Consider the following 23,585-nt stretch of genomic DNA (forward strand, 5'->3'; position numbering starts at 1 on the left):
TGAATGCACTTACAAATACTGTATGTACATATGTCTATATGTAGGGATTAAATATATCTTTTGAGTATGTCTATAGCTAATGCATAAATGGGTAAAATAACATAAATAATGATAAAATAAGGTGGTATAGGAGAGAGGCTATGCTTAAGATTTTCAGCATTAAGCATTACTGGAGGTATTTAGTTGAGCAGTCTCAGTGGATTGAACCTCCCGCACCTTTTATAAAAGGGTCTGCCAGTTGAATATTTATCACTAGCTGTAATCCGTGGGGGAACGTGACAACAATTGCACTATTTTTCTGGAACACCTGCAACACCTTGATATGGTAAATGATAAATCATTGCAGTGCATTTATGTCTATTGAGATTAATAGACCATTTAAAGCACCTTTGAGTCTTTGAAAGTTGGATATAGGCTATGTTCACTTAGAAATGCTGATGTGCCTATTTTTCCTGTATAATGGCATTTCTTGCATTTTCACATAACTTAGGAATTCCATTTTCCTTACTGGCAATATTATATTTAAGCAGGCAGGGAAATGAACTAATGAGACCCGTGGTCTAGGATCTATCTAAACTCTGCTCTATCTCTGCCTAGGAGGCCAGTAGGTGGTCCTGATCAGTGAGTGATTCTCAGTTATCTTTGTATTTACAGGAAAGGCTGTCCATCTCTATTTAGGACAACTCCCTGGACTCCCAAGAGGAGAATGAGCAAACATTTAGATATAGAAATTATTCACACAAATGCCTCAATCAGCTTCCTGTTCAATAACATGTGGCCTACAGGTGGAACTGTATTTGCAACTTTACAGGTTGCCTTTATGGCCCAGCCCATAGAGAAGAGTGGCACTGATTCTGGAAAAAAATACAATTTCTCTAATTCTTTATAATCCCTTTGATAAAACTAGAAAGATTATCACTGTATTCTGGTAGTGGTAACTAGGGATTTCTTTCACCTATTTAATTCACACTAAGGCTATGTTCACGCAACGTCCTAAAAAGGAAAAAGGCGGGCGCTTTTGTATTCAAAAAGACTTCCGTTATTGCATTGACTGATGTCTTGTTCCCACAATGTATTGAATGACGCCCACCTCCATCATTCAATAAATTGTGTTAAAAGATATCCGTTATTACAAAGACTTCAATGCAATGTATTGAAGTAATTTAAAATGATGCAATAACGGATGTCTTTTTAAAGTAAAAAGCGGACGACTGTTTCCTTTCTTGGATGTTGTGTGAACATAGCCTCACAACATAAAAAATACACTTAAGTCTATGTTTACACTTGGTTTAACAGCGTCCATTGCATAGCAAAGGACACTGTTAAACTGATGGCCGCCGGGCAGCATTCAGGACGTTCCTGCAGCCGATACAGAGGTATCGGCTGCAGGAACATTCATTTTTCAACATTGGGTGGCGGGCACCGTTGGATGTGCCCGCAAATCAATTAACTATTCACTTAATGTAAAGTGAGCCTGCCGCCGCACATTACATTGTATGAACAGCAATTGTTTCCAGACGCTGTTCACTGAATAGCGTCCGGAGATAATAGGCTGGTACATTATTTTACGGGCGTTAACATAACGAAGTGTGAACACAGCGGGCGGCATTGCATTGACTTCAGTGCAATGCCGTCCCTGCATTAAAGAATGGACGCTGAGGCCATTGCAATCAGCGTCCATTCTTTACTGAAATATAACGTTGTGTGAATTTAGCCAAACATAGAAGAAATTAGGTTATTTTGATGTGCGTGCTGTATGTACAGTTGAAAAGGCTGCTACAGAGCCCAAAGGGCGACTCCTATTCCACCGACATGTAAACCTGTACAGGCTATTTTCTCATCCAAAAAAACACTTCTGTGGACCATATTGGTAATGACTATGAGCCTTCTTAACTGCAAGGTTTGTGGTGCTTAAAGAACTGAAGTATATTCTTTCTATTATAATTCTGTTTTGACTGTCCATATGGTAAGTTGTAATCCATTGTTATTGTAAGTGAAATAAAATTTCTGCCAAATGGTGCAGTTCACACATGCATGCTTATAGTCAGCTGCAGCGTCTCTCCTGTTCATCTGTCAATAAAATGCCCGGCTGAGGCACCTGTGATAATACCGATAAATATTTCACAAAGCAGATGTCTCTCCAAACTGAAATGGATACCAGTGAAGTCAGGAAAGTCTCCAGCTTTCCATCAGTTAAACCTTTCTGTTTAAAGACCTTTTTTTTTTCTTCAGAAAGCGTTACACCTTGATAAATAACAATGTGACCATTGTCATATTGTACCCTTAATGTGGTAAACTTTCTTATGTGCTGAGAAGCAGTGTTTCCTTGTCAACTCGGATTCTGCAAATAGGGTTTAAATTGATGAAGGCTATGCCGCTTTGTCATCCACTTTTACTACAAGGACACTGTATCCAGTATACCCAAAAGGGTTACGTGCTTAGCATATGCACATATTATTATATTTCCCAAATGCAAAGCAGAGCAGTTTGCAATATCAGCAGAGAAAATTCAGTCCAAGAGCTCTAGTGGGATCTGATGAGTTTGATAAAAAGCATCTGTTTGCAGAATACTTCTTGTGGACCTTGTAACACTAGCAAGGATCTAGTGGTGCACATTTCCATCTGAAAGAGAGGTGGTTATGTCTCTAGTTATATTAGTCTCGAATGGACAAGGCGATATTTAAAGGGATTTTTGTTGAAGCAGGCTTTGCTGTAAGCACATTCTGGGGTTGCCCTGTTTAAAGTGTCTCCTTGTCTGTTAAGCCAAAGTTCTGTCACTATTATTCTTCCTGTGATTAACAGCTGTCTTTGATAGAGATGGCAACTGGTCAATATACTGTTTGGCAGGCTACTAAAAGCTTAACTTGACGTTAGGAGTCATTCACACTTGGCATAGTGTCATGTTGGAATGCAATATTAACAAATCCATTATGATCAGTAAAATATATATTTATGCTTAAATAATGTATTCGTGATCCGCATTCAATCGGCCAGTAAGGCTTTGTTCACACTATGCTTGGGACATATGTTCTTGGCTCACATTAATCTAAATTGCCAGATGCGCTGGATGTATGCAGTGATTGCCACTGATTCTCATAATAAAAAGTGTATACCACGTGTTATAGGGATCCAGTCATATTGGAAACTGTAGTCAAAGGGTACAGTGATGTATACTAGTCAAACATGTGCTAAAAGCAACCTTTCTTGGGATATAGTTGGACTAAAGTAATCTATGGATCCATCCAGTCAGGAACACTTTGCAGTGGTTATGCAGAATGTAGTACCCCAGCATGGAGTGAATATACAATCTAGTCCCTCAGTTAATCAGGTTTTCTGTAAATTCATTTCCAATGAGCTCATGAATAGGTCCCAGTCCTCGGTGTGAGCGGCAGGTATCCATGCAACCAAGTTTCCTCTCCTTAGAAATGAATGAGGCTTTAGGAGTCCTCTAAGTGATGATGAGACTTTAGTCTTTCACTGTAATATCTATTCAAGGTAAGGAGACCTCCGGCAGTCAGTTAGAATTATTGGAACCCCCACAGCTACAATGTCAGTGAAGCTCCGCAAGGGTACTGCACTGCAAGGGTTAATGGCAGACTGCTGCGCAATAGTGGTGGCTCGTCATTAACAGTTGGCTGGCCTTGACCTGGCTGATATGTAATGAGCTTAGCTCCTGAGCTCACTTCATAGCGTTGCCGGACCCACTGGTGTATTGGTACATCATGGGTCCTTATGTGACAGGCTCCCATGACGTACCGATACATCATGGGTCCTTAAGGGGTTAAAGACTGAAAATAACAGCTGTTATTTTACAAAAAAAAAATGGCCTAAAGAAACCTATGGAAAACATCAGAAAAAAGCACCACACCCAGAGCAAACCAACCTCCTTTGTATGTAAATAGACTACACATGTAACATAGATTTTTGCAAAGTAGGGAAAAAAATGCTGTACCATATTTGATGACAGTCAAAGGCTATGTTCCCACAATGTAAAAAATAAGGGCAAATAACGGCTGTTTTTGCATAATAATGGTCATAGTTTTCCAACAAGGGCCTTTATTTGTCCTTATTTTTACATTGTGGGAACATAGCATAATGGATATTTCATCAGAGATCTAAGCATACACTACATACATCAGGAACTATATTAACTAATTCTCTATATGTTTCCTGTAACTTAATTATGAGTCTGGAATAAACACGGCTTCACTATCCAAATACAATAGGCTTCTCCGTGCTAACAATAGCTAAGAATCATATAAATGAAGAATATATAAATGGGAAGTAATTGAACACAATTCCACTGAAATATCTCTGATGTGCAGATTATAATTGGCTCAACCGGCAATGATATCTAGAGGTGGTAGAAAGAAGGCAAGTGGGCTGAATCACATTCATTCGCGTTAAGCTTTGCCTGAAGATGAAAAGCTCAAAATAGCTTTAACACCCACCGCATGCAAAACTTACTGGCTGCAGCACGCTCCATTATTGGAAGTTTGCAACTAATTAGTAGCTTCATGAAAAAAAATCTTGTCTTTAATTTATGGCATTCCACGTCCATTTGCCAATGTTTAAGTTTCATACAATGCCATCTGTTCCGCATTACTGTCTAAGCACTAAAGTGAAGATGGCTTCATTAAATACATTTCAGATGGTTCCAATTGGTCTTGCATTTAACTAACTGTGCCCAGTGATTAGCGGAACAGGTTGAAGCCACAAGTGTTGGAAATTCGAGATTGGCTCCAATAGGGTCATTCTCACAGATGAAGCAGTTTGGTTGTTGTGATTGGATGTACTGTAATATGGGAATAGATTTCCTTAGTGCTTGCTAAAAGAGTATCCTTTATATGAGGTTTCTGTCCTGTATGGGTACATCCACACATTGAAGACTTGTTGCTGAGTTTTCTGTGACCAATTCATCTGAATAGGGTGTGCAGAAATTCATGCATATGTTATGGTTGCAAACCCAATTAAAATGTATAGGACCTTTAACCTCCAGGAAGGGACGATCACATCTCAACTGCCTTTTTTATTATATTTTATTTTTTTTTGTATCTGTTTGAAAACTAATCCTAATCCTTTAATTAAAAAAATCCCTTTTTATAGGTCTTTGTTTTTTTTGTAAGTTATAAGATTTATAAGTTTTTTTTTTTTTTTTTATTAGTGGCATCCTGTTGCCACAGACACTGTTAAACTGCCGGCTGCTGGGCTGCATTCAGGACGCCTCCAGCCGATACCTCTGTATCAGCTGCAGGAACGTTCTTTTTTTTACAATTGACTTGCGGCCACCATTGGGTGTGCCCACAAATCAATTAGTCTTTCACTTCAATGTAAAGTGCAGCCGCCGGCTGACCTTACATTGTGTGAACAGCTATTATTTCCGAATGTGGTTTGGTGGACAGCATCCGGAAATAATAGGCATGTACATTATTTTAACGCCTGTTCTAAAGAACGGGCGTTAAAATAACGTTGTGTGCATACAGCGGACAGCATTGCATTGACTTCCCCAGCAGTAAAGAACGGACGCTGATTCCATTGCAATCAGCGTCCGCACTTTACTGCAAAAAAAGTTGTGTGAACACGTTGACTATGTTTGTCTGTTCTGCTTTTTTTTCTTTTTTTTTTTTTTTTTTAATGTACCAACAAGAACTTGTCAAAAGCACACGAACAGACACAGATCAGTTAAAAATCTAGTTGGATGTTTCAACAGGACAGCGAATCATGATGTAAACAGACTGAAATTTCAGCAACAAATGTTCCTCAACTGAAACAAAGACCGACATTGATTAACCATTTCTTTACTGCAGATATCCATTTTTTTCATTTTATCACAAAGTGGATTTCGATTGGAATAATATTACAGTACTGTACTTTACCCAAGTAAATTATACTTTTTTTTCTAGATAAATTGTACTGTCATTTGGCTGTGATAAATATACATTTATGCAACTTGTATGTTCTAAAGAGAGTTATTACTTCTCTTGCAATTTTCTCTGCCACGGGGAAACATGGTGAACCGAGAGTGGCTCTTATAAGTCTGTCAATCTAGTGTGTGTGAGCTGTTGGCAACAATTCCAAGTAAGATGGCAGAATCTGTCTTTAGTGTTTCCTGATAGATCTGTTAAGGTCCCTAAGAATCACACTTAAAGATAATTTTACATACAGCATTTAAAAAAAAACAACAACTCTCAAACAGCAAAAAGCAGACATTTAATCATATTGCCTATGCCTTTCCAATCAATTTCTGGCTTTGAAAAGCATCAAAAATAGCCTAAAAAATATCACCGTTGTTAGAATAAACATTGTGTAAGGAGCCACATTTAAAGTGGTATTCCAATCTCAATTAACAAGTTTAAAATTTTAGGGTTTTTTTTGAGTAATTTTTAAAATACCTTCATTTAGAAAACGTGCCTCTTTCTGATATGCCCTCACCCTCCCGTTGTTGACAGCTCGTTGTCTTGGTTACCGGTTACCACTCTGCTCTAAAAGCAGTGGTCAAACTGATATATAATTTAGTTGAGTAGATATGCAGAGTGGTGGTCAATAACCTAGACAATAAGCTGTCAACAATGGGTGAGAAAAGGTGGGCATCAGAAGAAGGGGGCAGGTTTGCTAAATAAATGTATTGGAAAACAAATTTTATTGGACATGCCATACAAGTTAAACTGTATTAGGTGAGATAGTACTACCCTTTAAGGCTATTTTCACACGTACCTCATGGCAGCAGATTTCATTCCCTGAATTTTTAAGTGAAATCCACTGCAATGCTTAGTACAGTTATGGCATATGACTCTGCAATATTTCAGCAAATTTTTATTCTGCTGTGAGAATGTAGCCACTCCCTATTTAACCTATTAGCTGCTGGGCTCTAACAAGCTTATACATTACCAGCCCCAGTGCACTGATTCCACTGCAGAGTCATGAAGAATGCAGAGCCATAGACCATGACAGTACAGAGTATCGCAGCAAATTTTGCTGTGGAACTCCCATCATGAAATCTGCTGTGATACTATATATGTGAAGCTACCCTTAAAGGGTTTTTCCCAAAAGTAAAAGCTATTTTCTATCCACAGGGTACAGTAGGTAATCATTAGCTAATCAGTGAGGCCCCAGCAGAGAGGTCTCATGGAGTGGTTGTAGGTATGCTTGACCACTGCTCCAATGGCTCTCTATGGGACTTCTAAACATAGCCAAGAGCAGCACTTGACTATATTTTTGAATAACCTCTTAAGGTCTGTTCACACTGAGTAGTAGTATTAATTTTTATTTCTATAGCGCCAACAGATTCCGCAGCACTTTACAATTCTGGGGGTACATACATAGACAAAAATAGACATACAGAGTCTACATACAGAGATATACATATAATTATCCATACATGAGGAGTAAAAGTGTCTTTTTCAATGGGACTTCTTCCGCGCCTCCACTTCTGCCACTCTCCGCTCACTAACAAGTTTAAACTTGTAGGGCTTGTTGAGTTAAATATTTTTGAAAATACATTCATACATTCATTCATTCTTTCATCTAATGAGAGATGTGTTAATTTTACCGACTCCATGCCTTTTGGTATATCAGTAGTTAAAGGGGTTGGCCATTTTATAGTAAAATACTGTAGGTCAGTACAAAGTATTAGTGAGTGTGCTCACTGTATATACTGACAGCAGCTCCCTGTGTACCTCATAGAGCTAAAATTAGACTCTCCTCCTCCAGGCTGTGGTGCCCTGCTCTGTTTTGTTTCAGTCCACAAAATGGCTGACATGGAGGAGCATGTGACCATGCCCTGTGTCCTCCATAGACATACACCGGCTCAGTGGTGGACACTGGGGGACTGGGACAATCTTATGGACCAAAACACCACAGAGCAGGGCAGCACAGCCTGGAGGAGGGGAGTCTGATGTAAGCTCTGTCAGTACTGTATATACAGTGAGTACACTTACTAAGGGCTCGTTCACACTGAGCAAAGGGGGTGGATTACGTGGGGAAATATTTCTGCCTTAAATCAACTGACGCTGAATTCCGAGCAGAATGTAAGCAGAATCCCTGCATATTCCGCTAGGAAAGTGTTCAGCTCGTAATCAGCTCTTGACAAATTCAGCGCGAAATACTCGAGGAATCCGCGCTGATTCCGCATGCATTCAGCGCTGAAATTCAGCGAGTATTCGGCGAGTAAACTAGACTATACTAGAATATATACTAGAATTCCCCCCCCCCTTTTTCCCCATTCAGCGCGTAATTTCCGCTTGTATTCCGCGCTGAATACGTGCGTATTCCGCGCTGAATCAGAAAATCAGAGCCCCATTGGTTTGTATAGGCTTCCGCTAGCGAAAGAATGAACATGTTCATTCTTCTGGCGGACAGCGGATTAGCCGCAGAACGTTCAGTGCGGAAATTCCACTGTGTGAACTGCAGAGCAGAATTTCCATTCAACACAATGGAAATTAGCTCTGCACCTATTTTAACGGCTGAAATTTCAGCGCTGATTCAGCGCAGAAGTTCAGCTGCTTTTGCTCTGTGTGAACGAGCCCTAATACTGTACACTGAGCAATTTTACTATAAAGTGGCCAACCCCTTTAAGGAGAGGTCAGGAGTGCTGAACTTATCTTTATTGAAGATACTATCTGTAATAGCTTCTGCTGCCTAACCCTCAGCCATCTGTGGTGCAATGAGTTCTACTACCCACAGGGCTTGGGGAGGCAATTTATTGAAGTCAATAGAAAGATGGACATCCATTGCACACAATGTATTGAATAACAGACGTTTTTGCCGTGGACGTCAAAATAATGAACATGATCATTATTTTCAGACCTCTTTAGCAAACAGCGGATGTTTTTTAGAAGTTGTTCACACAGTTTTTCTTTCCGTTTTTACTATTAAATTCAATGGACTTTTCAATTAAGCCACAACCAAAAGGCCAATCAGTAACCCCAAACTAGAAAAATGTACAAACAGCGGTCATTGCACTTAGGGGAGGCCAGGCTGCTAAATGACGTGTAACAGCAGCATAGATGATATAATACAAAAAGCTCCAAGGTAAGGGCATTACAGTTACAGAAGGTACAGAGAAAAAAAGGTAAACGATACAAAGGTAGAAAGGATATCACAAGCTTAAAAAAAAAAAATCAGTTCTCTGTATGGAATGATCTCCACCTAGATTGTACAGCCTTCCAAAAGCGTTCCTCAAACCTTGGGTGAAGCAGTGCATCATGTCTCATACATGGGATAACCAATGTTGAAGTGTTCCTGATCAAAGAGTCATTCTTTATAGGGCCGCTTACAAAACTGCTGCTTTTATGTGTGTAGGCTCTACTTTAGACAACCTATGGGTAATGGTTCTCCAAGTATGTATTAGCAAAGTGAACTAAAATATATTGGTATCATTGGATTTGGTCTATTACACACGGTTCTTTTATGTAGGATCAATCTGGAGTTCAACTATCAATCACTTTTTCATACAGAATTTCCAATCTATGCAGCTAGAAAGGTTTGGCTTTGTGCAATGAGAACATTGTGTTAGCGCCAAGTAGATGTCCCCTGTTGTTAATGATTAATGCTTCTATGAGGGAGTTGACCTGTTTTCTGCATTCTTTCATTGAACTGCTCGGTTTTTCAGGATTCACATCAGGGAGATGATAAATTCTTGCCTAGAATCTTAATAACGCTGGAGCTTTTTACAGCCTTCCCACCAAAAATCACACAGTTATGATGTGTATCTATGTACATGCAGAGGGAATGTTCAGAATTTGAGCTGTTAGCAGTGGAGCAGGTCTGGAGTACGTTCATCTGTCAGAGTTTGTAGCCAGCTCAGCACATTTCTGACTGGATGCTTTGGCTCATAATGCATTAAACAAGGTATAAAAGTCAACTAGCTTCTTACCAAGTGTTTGAATGTAACACTACATCCGTAGAAGCCCGAATAGAATCTCTATTCCGTGGATCTACTTAACCTCAGATCATTAACACAGGGCAGTGAAATTTTACAGTACAATGCTGTGGTTTAGCAGTAAATTCAGGAGAGTTGCGGCTGGGTTCTTCCCCCCTCCTTTGTGTTATATATGGCTTTTATTCATCTGATACCTTGATATTTCAACTTAAGTCATTTCAGTCTCACCCAATATAACAGTCATAAAATCTTTAGCTCATTGCAAAGAACCCTCACTTGTAGATTCCATTAATGCCTCCAATTTCTTAGTAGTGTCTTCTTATCCACCAGTTATTTTTTTATTTTATCTTTTTAACAGCATAGTTTGTGTTTACCCATCATTTTTAACAAGCAGGTGTGCACAATTCAAGCGGTAAATATCTAACGGGTCATGCGAGATGCTTCTGGAAAAAGTCTAAAGAAGTCATACAACACAATGGGGGAGATTTACCAAACTTGGTGTAAAGTGAAACTGGCTCAGTTGCCCCTAGCAACCAATCAGATTCCACCTTTCATTCCTCACAGACTCTGATTGGTGAAATCTGATTGGTTGCTAGGGGCAACTGAGCCAGTTTCACTTTACACCATGTTTGATAAATCTCCATTATTTTAATTTTTTGTTAGGCTACAAAAAAACTGTTGCATGTTTTTTCATGACACATGAAACAGTACAGTACCTAGAAATACTTGTTCAGTTGATAATCGGCCATGTCAGTGATAATAATAATAATGCTTTTATTTGTGTAGCACATACAGATTCCACAGCACTTTTACATATTTTTGTCAATTATTGCTCCCTGTCCCCAATAGGGCTCACAATCTAAATTTACCGATCTATATGTTTTTTGGTGTGGGAGGAAACCGGAGTACCCGGAGAAAACCCACGCAAACATGGAGAGAACATACAAACTCTATGCAGATGTCGCCCTTGGAATCCAGAACCCCAGAGCTGCAAGGCTACAGTGCTAACCACTGAGCCACCGTGCTGCCCACCGACAAGCTCAAAAACACCCGCTCGTCAGCAGCCATGAACATTATTTGTGGCCATTATTTTAAAAATAGCGATTAATATTTTGCCTAAGAAGACATTGTGGGAACAAAGGCTGTCTTTTTTGCACAGATTGTAAAAACATTTATTCAATATGTCAGGGCAGGCAGTGGAACACCTCTCCTTTCCCCTTCCCTACTTCATCCCTAGATTTTAATTCACAGCCCATACATGAAAAGCCCAGTCGGGGTAAATTTTGCAGCCTTTGTACCATCTACCTGATTGTTCCAACAGATTAAATAAATGTTAATTTCTGTGTATGTGTGAAAATACGGCCTTTTTTTCATAATTACGTCTCTGATCAATATTTATAGCCATATTTTCGTCTCAAAAAATGTTGGGTGAACGTAGTGAAAATTTTGGTGGTATTGGTCAGGTCTGGTGTGGCAGTGGTAAATGTAAAGGTCTGGAGCTATTACCTACCAATCTACCAATCCTCTGGTGAAAATTCCTTCAGACAATATGCAGACTGCTCTAATCATTAATTCAATGTGGAAATTTGTTTGTTTTAAGCAGTTAAAAACCATGAAAAATATGATTCAGACAATGTTTCTACATGTAAAGAAATGCATGTGGCCGAAACCCCTCTCCCCAAGATGGGGGGGGGGAGGCTTCTTCAGGTTTACTGCCTAGGGCAGCAGCAGCTGTTAGTACGGCCCTGGTTGTGTGTTCTCCAGTCCAGTTCTATATTGAAGTGGTGACATTTGACCTATTTCAAAAAAAGGAATGTGTATTTGTATATAAATATATACTACAAAGGGCTTTTGTTAACCTCTGGGAAGCCACTAGTCACTTGCATCACAAATCTCTATCATATCTATGCTGTGTAGTGACTGACACATCCATCATGAACAGCATAACTTGCCAAATCAATAGAATAGAATACAATTTTGACAGGTCCTTGACTGACAAGATCAATCCATACAAAAATCCATACAAGTGCTGAGGCTTTTCTTTGTTCTTTGAATTTATTTTGTCAATATATGGCTATGTTCACACAATGTTTTTTCAGCTCCGTTTAAAATGGCGTCCGTCATTTTGAGTCTAAATAACGGATGTCATTTAGCAGCCTTGCCTCCCCTTAGTGCAATGACTGGTGTTTGTACATTATTCTACTTTGGGATTACTAACTGGACTTTGAGTGTGGCTTAACTGAAAAGTCCATTGAATTTAATAGTAAAAACGGAGAAAGAACAGTGACAAAAGAAAAACTGTGTGTGAACTACTAATAAAAAAACATCCGCTGTTTGCAAAAGACGTTCGAAAATATTAATAATGTTCATTATTTTGACGTCCTCAGCAAAAATGTCCCTTATTCAATACACTGCATTAGACGTCCGTCTTCCCATTGACTTCAATGCATTGCCATTGCAGTCAGTTAAATTGCGGCAAAAACGGAAGTTTTTTATAATATGAAAATCGGCTGCCTGTTTAATATTTTTGACGTTGTGTGATCATAGCCTATTAGTGTTTTTTTTTTTGGAGTAAAGAGCTTAGGACACATCGGGGGTAAATAAAAAGCAGCATACATGACTAGTAATTTAATTCATGATTGTGTATAGTACAATACATTAAATCATAAAGTGGTTATCCGGCACTCAAAAACTCTTTTTTTTGTTACTGTTTATAATAAAGATAACAAACATCTTATCCTTACCTCGTGACGCATCCTTCTGCAGTTTTCCTGGGTTCCCCACTGACCACAGATGCCACCACTCTGAGATGAACCCTTGTCAGCAGTAACTGCACGCTAAGCCAATCACTGACTGGGTATCACTGGGGCCAGTGACTGGCTGAGCAGGCTGTCGCCCCTGAAAAGAGTCTGTCTGCAGAAGAGATGGACCTGGTCAGGGGAATATCTGGAGACATGGCAGGAGGACACTGGGGGGAGGACGGAGAAGTAAGGATAAGATGTTTTTTATCATATAGGGACAGAAATATATTTAAAAAAATTAAGTGGTGGAGAACCCCTTTAAGGGTTAGTGAAGCTCAAGGGCCATCCAACTGTGACATATCATGGAGCAGATGAACTTTTAAGACTTTTCTTGGCTTAGAACAGATTTTATTTTATTTTCTCACTAGCTGTGTTATTCCACTGCAACAGCACAGAATAACAGCAGTCACCGATGTAAAGTGCTGTGCTGAAATTAAAGTTAGGCCTATGTTGTACAACAATTAGTTTATTTTTTATCAAATACCTTGTTTTTGTATTCTTCAGCAAATGAACCTCCTTGAGCATTTGAATAATTATTTAGTGTTCTGGTCTTTTTTTTTTTTTTGGCAAAAATAATTTTAAAAAAAAATTGCAATTTTTATTCTCTGTGTTTCTCGCATAGGAGTACACATCTCATAGTTATGCTACCATTTAGCCATTTTAGGCCACACCCAGATGTTTTCCCAAAGTATAATAAAAATATGATTCTGTTTGTATTTGGGTGTCTTTTATACATTTCAAAATGATGGACTCCTGGTCACAAATAAAAGTTAATCCTCTCTAGTTTCACCAACCTTTTCAATCTTCCATTTCTTATTTTTCTATCTCTAGAACTATCCCTAGCTTCAACTTTTTCAACCTAATTAAAGGCACCCGCTCAATTTTATCCATTGGTGCGTTTTATCGTTAAGCATTCGTTTTAACTGTCACATTATCTACAGCGTGAAACTTTTTTGCTTGAAACGTTCGCGTGAACAATTTCTTTACAAAATGCAGATTGTTTGCATTGTTCTAAACGCAAATGTGAAAAGGAGTCTACAGGATATGACTTGTAGACTCTTACGGCTCCATTGTTCCTTTACTACTTCCCATAGAGAAAAGGGAGACTGGTGATACCACCGTACACACAAATAACGCTAACACAGAAACATTAGGTGGGTACTACAAGAAAACTTTATTATTTTACTGTAAATGTTTTCATTTTGTTTTTTATAATTTTATACCTTTTACATCCGGACAATTTTAGATTTGGTAAATCTAAAATACAAGTTGTTCACATAAAACTGCTACTAATACCATTCACAAACACAGATAGTCTTATATGATAGATTATATTCATTTGTGTGCATAAAAAAAAAATGGGTCAGTTCAAGAAGACCTATAGAATTTTAACAAAAGGGGTCTATAGCTTACTGTGAAGTGAATCGGGTTACATACATGATAAATAATTTGATTAAATTAACAATGTTTGTGAATGGCATAAGTAAGAGGATAAACTTGTATTTTAGGTTTATTTAGCACTTAACTATAAAATTTTGTAACAAAATTTAACATAGCTAAGATGCAGGAGGCTAGTCACTTTGAAAATATTTTACCAAATTTTGTGTTTTATAGACAGATTTGCTGTAAGTGTAAACTCTCGACTATAGTGACATCATATAGTGACCTCATCGTTCATGAATAATATCCTATATAACAATTAGAAAATTGGAATGCATAATTTTAATTCTTAACTAGGATGTTCCAATGTTTTAGTATTTGACTAGTAGAAAGAAAAGATTGTCACAGCCCTGCACCATTTACTATTTGAAAAGCAATAATCCTGATCTGGATCATGGGTGAACACATTACTTTGAACCTTAGGAGCTGCCTAGACCATTTAAAACTCATATTTTTTTTATTCACTAGGCAATTAGAACTTTCAATAAAATAAATATAGGGCAACCTAAAAAGTTAGGCATCAACCAAATGTGTAGGTGCATTAGCTACTTCTACAAAAGATATTTCTTTGGTAGTTTTGGTCCTAAGAAAAATCTTTACTATAGGAAATCTAACTTCCATTCCATAGGTGAAAAGACTCACATGTTTTATGTTATTCTAGGTTTGTAGTATGTTATGACCATTATGATCCAGCCAAAAATTTGGGATGGTGTTGACAATGACTACCTGTAGACATAGTGATTGGATCCATAAGATCTGACCACACAACAAAGTATATTTTTTTTTATATGTACAGCTTGATTTGCCCTCTTCCTGTTTTATCATTCTAGTAAAATGTGACTACATATACATTCCAACGTCGTCAGGACATCCACTACATTACTGTCTGTAACCCAATCCCTAGATATAGTTATCCAGTGATAAATTCTATGAAACACCATAATTTACAAAATGCACACTCCAAGATAGCATTAAAATAAAAAAAATTATTTAATTGTTGTTTTGTTAAGCCTGTTATTTAAATCCCAGTAGGTGGACATTTTTCATTATTTACTATAATTCATATTAGTTAAAAACTTTTTAAGACATTTTTCTTTCCTTATTGTTATATGTACATATCTCACTTATACTCCTATAATAGCAAGTAGGAAATGGCTTTTTTTTTCAACAAATGTACTTATGTATGAAATAGCATAGAAGTACAATTTATACCTATACTTAGCAATAACCCCCCCCCCACCCCCCCCAAAAAAAAAAAAAAAAAAGGGATGACAGGATGGCATTGTGACACAAACATTTCATGATTCATAATATTACACTAGTTATAACCCTACAAATTATAAGGTTAGGTATTTGATTTTATTAGTTCCGGTGACATTGTTATCTTATAACTACCACTGAGCTGTTTACTTTTCAACTCATAAGAATATTTGAAGGGAAAAGTACATGACCTTAGTGTGATCTCTAGTGTTGCTTAGTAATTACAGTGATCTATGTTTACTTAAAGGAAACCTGCCATGTTGAACATGGTGTCAAATCTTGTTTTAAAGCAGGAGGAGGTGGGCATATTGATATAATATTTTGTGGGAAAATATCCAGTTTAACTTTTTTCATTTGTTTTTATGTTCTTTCTTAGCGGCCCAGTGGGTGGTCAGATTTTGATGATTGACAGTGTTTCTTGTAGGACTCTGAATAAAGAGATAGCTGTCAGACTGATAAAACTGCTCTTCAGACTCCTTTCTATACTTAGGGGTCCAGAGAGTGGATTTATTGGTAGCAGGCTAATAGAGTTAATGCTATCAATCATTTAGTGGGACCGTTCACTGGACTCCTAAGCCCAGAATAAGCTGGGATTTAAAATTATAGTATATATTATATTGAATGTTTTCCTATTAAAAAAAAAATGCTGAGCTCCTCCTGCTCTATAAGATAACTTCCACACATAGAACAAAGTGAAAGGCTCCTTTTAATGTATGTTAAATTATTTTTTATAAGAAAGTGTGTTTTGTGTTTATAGTTTATACTTACTTTACATTTATATCTTATATACAGTAACAATACAGCTATGTATTCCCATCAGGGTTTTTTTTATTCACGTACAACATAATTCACTTAGATGTATCCCACTATAAACTGTGCACTAGTTCTGACATAAATGATAATTTTGACAATGTATGACAATGTGTATACTGCACATAATTCATTACATTAATTACAATGCTGTCAGGATTAAATTTAGTACATGAAATTCTCCCCAGGTCACTGTTATGGCACTTGGAATAGTATATGTTATTTTTTCTTTAGTTAATGAAACATGACAATATGACACATTAATTTTCTCTGCTGTCTAGATGATTGGAAGACATATGTGTAATTGCACTGTATTTTTCATGATTACCAATAAAGGTTATAATATGAATTGAATATTGGGCCTTACCATTGTTGACCTAATATTTAATATATGATAAAAGGAAATATTGTACATTGCAGATCATATTGGTGTATTTATATTAAAATACATTGTAAAAAAATGTATTACTTGTAAGCACTTTGTAGACTAAAATAAACATGGTCAATGTTATAATTTACTCAGTAAACCCTTTTTGTTTGCATTTTTTGCAGGAATCATTCGGGAAAGCTATCTGAAAGGTCATGATCAACTTGTTCCTGTCACACTCTTGGCCATTGCTGTAATTCTAGCCTTTGTCATGGGTGCTGTCTTCTCTGGAATTATTGTATATTGTATCTGTGACCATCGCAGGAGAGATGTGGATGTGGTCCAGAGGAAGGACAAAGACCTGAGTCACTCACGAAGAGGATCAATGGCAAGTGTTACCAAGTTAAGTGGACTCTTCGGTGACGGTCAGGGCAAAGAGCCTAAGCCGGAGGCTATCCTGACACCATTAATGCACAATGGAAAACTTGCCACTCCAAGTACAACTGCTAAGATGTTAATAAAAGCTGAACAACATCACCTTGATTTGGCAGCATTACCAACTCCAGAGTCTACACCAACTTTGCAACAGAAGAGAAAGCCTAGTAGGGGTAGCAGGGACTGGGAAAGAAACCAAAACATTATCAATGCTTGTACAAAAGACATACACATGCCGTCACCTGTTATACCCACTGATTTGCCTCTTCGTGCATCACCCAGCCACATTCCAAGTGTAGTAGTACTGCCGATAACACAGCAGGGCTACCAACATGATTATGTAGACCAGCCAAAACTTACTGAAGTGGCACAAATCTCTATCGAAAACCAGAACTCCACACTAGAGTACAAAACAATTAAAGAACATCTCGCCAGTAAAAGTCCTAACCATGGTGTCAACTTGGTGGACAGTTTAGATAGCATACCTCCAAAAGTACCACAAAGGGAGGCATCCTTAGGTCCTCCAAGTTCTTCAATGTCACAAAATGGAATGGGCAAGCGCATTGACATGCATGCTTCAGCATACAGTGTGGAATACAAGAGAAACTATCCTACAAACTCACTCACAAGAACTCACCAGTCGTCAACCCTCAAACGAAACAATACTAATTCATCAAATTCATCTCATCTCTCCAGACATCAGAGTTTTGGTAGAGGGGACAACCCTCCTCCTGCTCCACAAAGAGTAGACTCTATACATTTCAATGCTGCTCAAGGGCAGACAGTGACTCTTACTAGGCAGCCTAGTATCAATGCATATAACTCACTGCCCAGGTCAGGTGTAAAACGTACTCCCTCCTTAAAGCCAGACGTACCACCCAAACCTTCATTTTCATCATCTATTATGCCCAATGATGCATGTACATAATTGGAGCCGGAAGTTGGAATACCAGCTGAAAAGAAATTGCCATTATGAGCCAGTGTACTGCAAACTTCATCAAAAAATTTCAGTTTCCAAGAAGGCTATTGTTAAGCTAAGGACTCTTTGGAAAGGAAAGTGAGATATTTTCTTATGAAATTCTGTGATGTATGGTTTATGTTTGCAACTGCAGGACTTGCACACAATCTAAACAGTTTTCACTATTAATAACTTTATCCCAGAACATCACATCTCATGAGCCAAAAGCACAAAGTTGAATGTTGAACGTTACCTCCTGAAATTCCTCTTGGATTCGAAGAGTAACAGACAACAAGAAGGAGAACTAGACGCATGACTTCAGATGATCTAACTCATACTTAAGATTGGCGGACGTTTACTACAGACAGATACTGTGAAATGCCCATCAGTGTTACAGCCGCTTGATTAGCAGATGGACGACGAACTGGGCACGGCTACTCTCGATCTCTGCTACTCTTCTCTTTATTGAATAACATGTGACCAGTTAACAATAGTAACTTCAATTATTTATTGTTCATTTTGTCTTTCCTAAGGAAATGACTGTCCTGCAAATCACCTTCTGAGCAGCTTTGTGGACAAAAATAAAGAAATAAATTACAATGAACTTATGATTCTTATTTAACATGATACTGCTAACTGGAGTAGTTGAGTTATTTTATTATTATTATTTTTTTCCAATAAACTGTCAGAGGAAATCATTTTGAGCTGGCATTCTAAAATTTGTGTTTGGATTATATTTTACTCTCCATTTTTCATTCCTTCCTTTTTCATCATCATTCTTTAAACAACAAACCATTAAAAAAAAGTAACTCTTTCAGATCCGGCAAGGGGTTTGTGACTTTTCAGATTGGACAGGATTTAAAGGGGAATATTTATTTTTCATTTGTTGGAAGAAATCACTGGCTGGGCCTTTGATTTTTATTTCTATTTTTTTTTTTTTTTTACAAGCCAGGATCTCATTTTAATTTGACTTCAAGTAGGAACTGTAAAATCCTTCTTGTTACTTATCTTGCACTTCTCTGCATATACCATTGCTGTCAACATTGCCTTGTCAGTAGTGACTATTTTCTGTGAAGGCACTATTTTGTGTTGTGCCATCCTATTTCATGTTGCATGTAAGTCAACAACTGAAATCCACCAATGGTGCGAACTTGAGTAATCTGCCAGCTTTTAGACCATACAAAGACTGATCTCACAGGTTGTTTATGGGAAGACTTTATCTGTGAATAACCTTCTCTTCCACATGTAAATTTGTGCCTTACACCCTGAGTTTTGTGTACTTGTGATTTGTAGTTCCTAAGCCTTCTCCTGACATATAGTTACAGATATTTATTTACCCATACCCCCTCTTTTCCTGACCAGTGCTTGCAGTGCCTGCTGGGTATCTTGGAGGTTATAACATAGTAGCTTGGAGAAGAATGTAGCGGTAATACAAAACTCCATCATCCCTCGAACAACACTGCACCCGGTAATTTATGTGATCATTCTGGATGTGCCAATTTTGTCCTCGGTCCACCCTTGTGTCATGCAAACAGTATGTCGACTGTTGTGGGTGACATTTTCTTTTCCTAATCTTCTCTCTTCTACACGATCATATCATTTCAGTATGGTGAGGATATGCATCAACTAATGTACTGTCTTTATGTCTGGTGTGCACACTGGATGTAATGCGGAATGTGACTAGCTGCCTTCCGTAACAACTGTCCTAACCACACTCACAGTATATATATGTACAGTCTGAAATGAAGTTAGTTTAATGCAGGCTGGCTCCTGCTGTAATTGAATACTGATAGAATAGGGTAAACCTGAAGGACATTACATGGAAAAAAATCCCATTTGGTGATATTTTTCCCCCCTTTGCTTAGTTTATGGGTATATTAAAATACTTTAACATCATCATTCTATTAAGACCTTGTGGGTTTTTGTTTTGTTTTTTTCAAACGCTTTTTCTGTTGACTTTTATACCAGTTTTTCTGATTTTAATTTTTTCATTGACTAAAATGAGTTATTGTAAGACCCATTAGGGTGTGATTTTTAGAAAATCAAGATGGTTTAGAAGATTGTGAATAACAAGGGTGGTTGCATATCATTCCATTTTCTGTCTGTTGATTAACTCTGTGTACTTTTCTGTTCTCTGAGATTCTAAGTCTTGTATGTCCATCAGGTTGATATGACTCTGTTTGCATTTACCATTGTTTTTAGCATGTTGTTCACTTTACTGCTATTTATTTCTGTTTAACTAATGGAATATGTAACTGATGATTCTCAGTGTGTCAGAGAGAGATTTCTATTCCTAGGCAATTCATCTACCCAGCTACTTTAGGAGGGGTTCATCTTTATGCACGCTACAAGCATTAGGGAAGATGTATAATGAGCAAGGAAGAGCCAAATTAATGTGATAATGTAGAAGAAGGTAGCAATTACTGTAATAAATGGATAACATCATTGTTTCTTATGAAATATTAAAGAATCAGAATGTGATAATACTGTATGTGTATATAGGATAGGATAGGCTTACATTTTGAAAACTTAATACATTGCTTGAGGAATAGTTGTATTAAAAAACGTATGTGCTAGAGAAAGTAGATGTGCATTTCCCTGTAGAGGGCTGTAGAGATCTACCCCAAAATCACAAATAAGGTGAACAAGTCAAACCTCAAATATTATCAGCCGCCTGTTTAAAGGGCTATTTCCCATCTCAAGTGATGGCAGATTGCTAGGTTAGGGCATTGCTTTATGATCAGTGGGGGTCCAATATCTGGGACCCCCCACCCAATCCTTAATGTTAGGGGGCTTTGGTGCTGATTCAATGGAAACTTTAAAAGGAATCCCCATTATATTACCCCATCATTTTTAAGGCCCAACATTATCAACATTATATACTAATAACTTTCTTGCTAAAATTCTGAATTCAATGTATAAAGCCTAAAAATTTGCTAATTTGTTTTCCCAGAAATGTCATTACTTTCATGTTGCCTGAGTTGCCTGTTACCAAGAGTCATCAGGGTAGCCTCTGGCAGCTTTTCCCCTTCCCACCAGCCTTTATTGATAGATCCCTCCTTATATGAAAATGGAGACAAATCAATTAGTCAAAGTCAGTGGGATGGGGAGAAGCTGCCAGAGACCACCCCAATGATTTATTTTTCAGGCAACATTAAAGAGATTCCTTTAACTATGTCTTGCAGAGGGTTTGGAGCAGCAATATAAATGTATCAGCAAAAAATGTGTTGGACCTTAAATCAAAATAGATTTTAAGGGTAAGCATTCCCTTTAAGGCCTAGATGACTATTTGTATGAATAAAGTTGATCACAATGCATTTCAGGAAAGAAGTGATGAGGAACATTAAAGTACACTAAAAAGAAATACTTAATTTACATGTAGATTTATATAGGCAAGAAAAAGTACATAAAAAGTTATACTTAAATGAAAGTTATTTTGTTTACTACAAAGTAATGAAATTTACCAAATAACGAAGTTACCACTTTTCAGAGAACTTATATTTGGTGAAGTTTATATTGATGAAAACATTGAACGTACATTTTTTACACAAGTGGCTATTTTTTCCTTTGCTATATCTTTATATTTACTTTAATCAGGTTTTATTCTGTTTTACATAAACCTACGTGTGCCTTTGCTATCCACCCTTGCTATACACTGAGAGATTGAACAAATTCAGACTCCTAATTGTGTATTGTTGTAAGATATTGTGATGTCACCAAATTTTTTCTCCATCTTCATATCCCTTAACATCCGATACACAAATTAATGTATGTTGTACAAAAATTGAAAAAAAAATCTTTATTACATAAGGTAATAAAAAGACTGTTCTAAATTCGGTTGTGGCTTATGTGTAATCTGTTAAATTAGTGTCCATAGAAATTGGAGATGAATATTATGAACAGAGAGAGGATATTGGTTTAGTTGTTTGATTAACCCCCCCCACCCCCCGGCCTTTAACGCTATATAGTTGTAGTATGCTTGATTATGAGCATACTTAACATCTGTTTGTTCTAGAAACAAACAAAAAAACACCATTATAAAGTGTATTCCCAATTTTAGCATTTAGATAAATGGGTAATGAACCGGACAAGCAATTCTTTCTTCATAGCTGATCAAGGACTACATTCTTCATAATGTTCTTTCTTCATTGCTGATTAGTGGATTAGTGAGTACATACTATACTGTATATGTACATCCTGTAGATAAAGGAGCCTATCAACTTACTTGCATGTAAAGAACCATTAAAGGGGTTGTCGCTGTTATTGTCCTAAAAAATAAGCTATTCTCATTTGCTTAAAGAGGTTTTCCAGGTTTAGAAAAACATGGCTGCTTTCTTGCAGAAATAGCACCACTCTTTTCCTCTGGTGTGGTTTTGCAGCTCAGTACCAATGAAGTGAATACCCACACACAACCTGAGAATGGGAGTGTTCCTGTTTTTTGCAAAAAAATTATTTGTATCTAATGCCAGTCTGAGGAGTGAAGTACGTAAAATGTTACTAGAATTTGTGCAGTGCTGCAAATGTACTGTAAGGGCCCTATTCCACTGGACGATTATCGTTAGCATAATCGTTAACGATTAACGATCTCAAACGACCGCTATTGCGAAAGACCTGAAAACGTTCACTCATTTCCATGGAACGATAATCGTTACTTATGATCGTAATTGCGATCGTTTCTTCTTCCGTATTTCTTCGCTATTGCGTTCGTATCTATTGCAAACGACCGAACGATGTCTTATTCAATGCAAACGATTTGCGAACGTTTTGCGAACGAGCAACGATAAAAATAGGTCCAGGTCTTATAAAGCGATCAACGATTTGTCGTTCGGTCGTTAATCGTTACTGCATTTCAACCGAACGATTATCGTTTAGATTCGAACGATTTAACGATAATCTGAACGATAATCGTCCGGTGGAATAGGGCCCTAAGTGTTTCTTTGGAGGAGTAGGAAAAAAGAGCCCTAGTTGGGAATTATTCAAGTTCTATACTGTGTGATTGGTTGGCGGTTTCAGCATGACAATAATGAAGTTCAAGTCTTGTACATCATGCTGCTAGACTCTAGGCAGGTGTTTTGATGGGGGAGACATATGATAAGGATACAGGTGGGACAATCACACCTACACATGAAAGGAAGCCTGAAGCTGATATAAAATCATGGGTTTCCCCACTTATTGTTGAAATGCTGACAAGTGTACAAGGTTACGAGTAGAGATGAGCGAACCTGCCGAGGTTCGGGTTTGTATGAACCTGAACTCTCTGCTTCTGATTCCCGCTATCTACCCGCTCCGTGGAGAGAGTGGATACAGCCGGTGGACCGCCTGGAAAACTGGGATACAGCCATAGCCATAGGCTGTATCCCAGTTTTCCAGGCGGTCCTCCGGCTGTATCCACCCTCTCCAAGGAAGGGGTAGACAGCGGCAGTCAGAAGCCGAGAGTTTAGGTTCATACAAACCCGAACTTCGGCAGGTTCGCTTGCACCATGCACTTTTTGGCCCCATATTATTGCATTTTGAGAGCTTAGGCCTGCCCCTAGGGTCAGCTTTTCATCTATTTACAAAAATGCATATACATATTGTGTCTCTTATCAGAATATATATTAAATACATAATAGATATAGTTAAAATGGATTAGAA

At 37.7% G+C, this 23,585-nt stretch overlaps 1 protein-coding gene across 5 annotated transcripts in view; it reads left to right on the forward strand.

Annotated features, from left to right (window-relative positions):
• The window catches only part of SEMA6A (semaphorin 6A), a 169,470-nt gene that overhangs the window by 129,415 nt on the left and 16,470 nt on the right, over positions 1-23,585 (forward strand). For 3 of the 5 annotated variants that reach the window (XM_069962678.1, XM_069962679.1, XM_069962680.1), the window contains one exon: positions 16,744-21,784. The exons of the other annotated variants lie outside the window; for them this stretch is intronic. In XM_069962678.1, coding sequence (XP_069818779.1) covers positions 16,744-17,921 — 1,178 coding nt within the window. In that variant the 3' untranslated portion in view covers positions 17,922-21,784. Of the gene's footprint in view, positions 1-16,743; positions 21,785-23,585 lie in introns of those variants that run through there. 5 annotated transcript variants of the gene reach the window in all.

This window comes from Dendropsophus ebraccatus, chromosome 3 (assembly GCF_027789765.1).
Source record: "Dendropsophus ebraccatus isolate aDenEbr1 chromosome 3, aDenEbr1.pat, whole genome shotgun sequence".
In the NCBI taxonomy this organism is placed as follows: Eukaryota; Metazoa; Chordata; class Amphibia; order Anura; family Hylidae; genus Dendropsophus; species Dendropsophus ebraccatus.